The following is a 4,645-nucleotide window of genomic DNA, read 5'->3' on the forward strand; positions in this document are numbered from 1 at the left end:
CGCTCTTGGCCCCGCCCCCCATGCCATGCTCGGGCTACTGTGCCGGACACAAGGCCGTGGCTTATTGAGAAGGAACCCACTTACCCCAGACTTGCCCAGCCGTTCCGAGCCTGCTAGATCCACCAGGTTAATTTTGGAAGTGATGTACTTTTCATCCGATAAGGTCCGTGAACGGGCCTGTGAAACGTCCAAACAGATGAGACTGAGGCTTCCCGGGGAGACCTGCTGGCTGAGGCCCAGGGCATGGACCACGACGCCCGGGCGTGCGAAGGGCTCGCACTCACCTCCACGTAGATGGTGAAGATGCAGTGGGACCTGGACGAGTTCTTGTTCATCGTGTGGGAGCCGATGATACGGTTGGTTTCTCCCTGAAGGGGAGGGGACACGTGGATGATATTTTGAAATATTTAAATAACCAGGCACTTGAGTCGTTGGAATGACACTGACAGCTGCACAGTGAGCGCTCCTCACCGCAGGCGGCCGGGCCTTCCCGCAGATCTCATTTATGAGCCAGTCGAGCGGGAGGCAAGTCAGGGTCCAGATCTGTACTTAGATCCGCTGCTGGGGGTGAATGGACTTGCATAGCTTTCCAAAAAGCAAAGTGGCAAGGAGTTTGACGTGCCTTCGAAATGTTCACAAATATCGAATCGCAATCGGCCTTCGTGTCCCACAGGTAGGGAATGGTCTCTCTGTACAGGGAAATGCTAGGCAGGTGGACGATATTGGCAAAGAGTTTTTGTAACAGAGAGAAGCAGAAGCCAAAGTCAGAGCACACCGACTTGGACACCACGTTACAAGGATCATACCCCTCGGCCAAGTGGCGTTTCCCCCTGGGATGCGAGGATGGTTTGACATCAGCACGTCAGGCAAGGGGAAGCGCACACGACTGGGATGGAGGACAACGTTCTGTGAGGCCACAGGCTAAGGCAGGCAAAGGCACCGGTGGGAGGAAGGACATACAGGCGCTGCCACCAGGATGTTCGTACGGTCACTTCTTGGCTGGGGGCTGACAGGTCATTTTTCTTCTTCTACAGGTTTGTGCTTCCATCTTATTTTTTTGACAGTGAACATGTACTGCTATTAAAAATCGGGGGGAGCCCAGCCAACGTGGCTCAGTGGTTAAGCCACAACCTATGAACCAGGAGGTCACGGTTCGATTACAGAGAGGAAGGGAGAGGAATAGAGAGTCAGAACCATTGATGAGAGAGAAACATCGATCAGCTGCCTCCTGCACACTCCCCACTGGGGATGTGGCCGCAACCAAGGCACATGCCCTTGACCGGAATTGAACCCGGGACCCTTGAATCCACAGACTGACTCTCTATCCACTGAGCCACACCAGTCAGGGCAAAAAAATATATATTTTTTAAAAATGGGGGGGGAGGAAACAATAATTGGTGCTTTTATTATTACTTTTTATTGATTTCAGAGAGAAAAGGAGGAGAGAAGTAGAAACATCAATGATGAGAGTGAAAGTGAATCATTGATTGGCTGCCTCCTCCACGCCCCTACTGGGGGTTGAGCCTGCAACCCAGGCCTGTGCCCTGAGCTGCGATTCAGGGGTGGATGCTCAACCACTGAGCCACCCGGCCGGGCTCACCTGGCCTTGTTTTGTTTGAGATTCGCCATCGCTAAATGCTGTTCCATTGTGTGGACGTAATACCTGTTTACTCCTCACCGCTGACAGACACCTGGTTATTCCCAGTCTTTGGCTGTTACAGACAACACTGCCAGGAACACTTGTGTAAAGCCTCTGTGTGTGTGAACACTTTTATTTTGGGGGTAGATTTCTAGGAGTGGAACTGCCAGGTCGTATGGATAAAGGGGCTTCACCATTTTACACGTCACCAGCCAATATGACTTTTAAAAGAATAGCATACACTACGGAATTTTTTAATTGATTTGTAAAAGGTACTAAGGACATAAATCCTTATTTTTTTCTATACCACAAATGCCCATGATTTAATGTTAACTGGCGGGCGGGGGTGGGGGGTGGGGGCAATTTCATCTACATAAAGAAGAATCTGCCCAGGAAAAAAAGACTAGAAGGAAATAAGCCAAAATATACATTATTGTTGCCACATGTAGAAAACAAATAATTTTTTACTCATATATGTGGGTGTATATGTATATATTTTCATTTTTGAGAGAGAGTGGAGCGGGAGAGACCGAGAGAGAGAGAAACATCGATTGATTGCCTCCCACACAGGGACTGAGCCCGCAACCGAGGTACCTGCCTTTGACCCTTCAGTCCGCGAGCTGACGCCCTCTCCACTGGGCCACACTGGCCAGGGCCATTTATATATATATTTCTTTTTAATTGAACCCATGACCCAGGTAGGTGCCCTTGACCAGGAATCAAACCCATGGCCCTTCAGGGCGCGGGGCCAACACTCTCACCACCGAGCCCTGCGGCCGGAGCTCTCCCTATGTTTCAGTACGAGCTGAAATTGCTAAATGAGTATATTTTAATTCTCATCCTGATTATCAAAGTAAACAACTAAGAAGGGGGTGAGGGAAAAAATAAGAGAACGGAAGAAAGGGAAGGAGGGAGGAGGAAAGAAATCTCTCACCTCGAAGAGGAGGCTGAAAGCGTCCTCCTCCTGACTCGCGAGGTGGACCGACAGGCCCTTGATGAAGACCCCGTGGGGGTTTTCCACGACGGCCACGGGCGTGGCCGAGGGCCCCACGTAGGGCAGCGTGGACAGGAGGTCGAACAGGCTCTCGTTGTAGATCTCCAGGTAGGAGAGGCGCACCGTGATGGCGTGCGTGGGGCGCTCCTCGATCATCCTGAAAACCTGGGGGAGGTCGGACAGCGGTCGGACCTCTGCAGGGCAGCCCGTGCCATGGGAGGGCGGACCTCAGGGGGGGCATCCAGATGTGCGACCAGAAACCCTTCTCCTAAAAGGACTTATGGTCTAGTTGGTGTGACGACCATCAGAAACAATGACTATAATCATAGTCCACTGGGCGATATTCACTATCACCTTGTTTTAATATATTTTAAATTGATTTATTTTTAGAGAGAGAGGAAGGGAGAGGGATAGAGAGATAAACATCATTGACCGGCTGCCTCCTGCCCGCTCCCCAGGGGATCAGCCCACAACCCGGCCACGTGCCCTGCCCGGGAATTGAACTGGTGGCCTCTTGGTTCCTGGTCCGATGCTCAGCCGCTGAGCCCCCCGGCCAGGCACGGTCACCGGGGTTTCTGAGGCCTGACTTACAGAGCGGCTAATCCTCGTTCAGTCCCCTGGAGTAGAGGCGGATGAACAGGGGGCGCTCTGGGTGAAGGTCTCGCGTTGACGGGGTCTCACCAGGCATGAGCCTCTTTCACCCCATGGTTTCATTCCCGCCCCGTTACCCCCGTGACTGACGTAGGGCCGGGCGACACCCGTCCGCAGTCAGCTCCTCGCAATAACAGACTCGTCACTCCGCTCGTAAGGGCAGGAGCGAAGCCAGACTCGGCCTTCTCAGCGCTGGGCAGCTGGTGCCTTCGGACGGGCATCGCCCTCTCTGGACCTTCGTTTCCTACGTGTCACACGGGAGCCGGCGAGATGAGCCTGGAGGCCTCGCCCTGTGCTGTCCGCCAGGGGAGCCACGAGCCATGAGCCACGAGCCACGGGGGCTGCCGACCCGCCATGTGTGGCCAGAGACCGGGAGGAAACGCACTGTCACCTGCCTGTGATCTCAGGGAACTGAAATGGACGTTTGAAAAGCGGGGCTCACCCGGACCGGTGTGGCTCAGTGGATAGAGCGTCGGCCTGTGGACTCAAGGGTCCCAGGTTCAATTCCGGTCAAGGGCATGTACCTTGGTTGCCAGCATATCCCCAGTAGGGGGTGTGCAGGAGGCAGCTGATCGGTGTTTCTCTCTCATCAATGTTTCTAGCTCTTCCCTTCCTCTCTGTAAAAAATCAATAAAATATATATATTTTTAAAAACACAAAACAAAACCAAGGCTCAATTCAGTTACCGGTAAACCTTTAAGTATATTCGGAACAACTTGGGTTTATAAATCTATTTCTCAGCTGTGAATTTTATGACCTCTACATACAGACAAGTATTTCTGATGAATATTTAGCATCTAAATTGAAATAAACACCAGATTTCAAAAACTTAATATGAGAAAAAGAATGTAAAATGTCTCAGCACGTTTCACGTTGATTACATGTAGAAACGATACTTTGGATATACTGGGTGAAATGATATATACTACGAAAAGTTAATTGCACATGTGTTACTTTCTGAAGTGTGATTACTGGAAAACTCATAATTGCACATGTGGCCCTGGCCGGTTTGGCTCAGTGGGCAGAGCATCAGCCTGTGGACTCAAGGGCACAGGCCTGGCTTGCGGGCTCGATCCCCAGTGCGGGGCGTGCAGGAGGCAGCCAACCCATGGTTCTCTCTCATCATGGATGTTTCTCTCTCTCTCCCCCTCTTTCTTCGTCTCTGAAATAAGTAAAATGTGTGTGTATATATATATTTTTAACTGTACGTGTGACTTACATTGTATTTCTATGGGACAACACTGGCTGCACTACTGGCGTCTAAGAAGGTCCTGAGACCCTGAGGCTCTGACGGCGGATCGTCAAAGCGCTGCTTCAAAGCTCAGAGCATGATGGCTTATGTCCGAGGGGGACCGGCCGCT

The 4,645-nt window shown here is 51.5% G+C and overlaps 1 protein-coding gene across 1 annotated transcript in view; it reads right to left on the reverse strand.

Annotated features, from left to right (window-relative positions):
• Positions 1 to 4,645, reverse strand: part of KIF9 (kinesin family member 9) — a 52,699-nt gene that overhangs the window by 40,305 nt on the left and 7,749 nt on the right. The window contains exons 6-8 of the mRNA XM_006770426.2: positions 2,574 to 2,798; positions 285 to 368; positions 85 to 177 (exon numbers count right to left, since the gene is read on the reverse strand). Coding sequence (XP_006770489.2) covers positions 85 to 177; positions 285 to 368; positions 2,574 to 2,798 — 402 coding nt within the window. The remainder of the gene's footprint in view (positions 1 to 84; positions 178 to 284; positions 369 to 2,573; positions 2,799 to 4,645) is intronic.

This window comes from Myotis davidii, unplaced genomic scaffold (assembly GCF_000327345.1).
Source record: "Myotis davidii unplaced genomic scaffold, ASM32734v1 scaffold663, whole genome shotgun sequence".
Classification (NCBI taxonomy): domain Eukaryota; kingdom Metazoa; phylum Chordata; class Mammalia; order Chiroptera; family Vespertilionidae; genus Myotis; species Myotis davidii.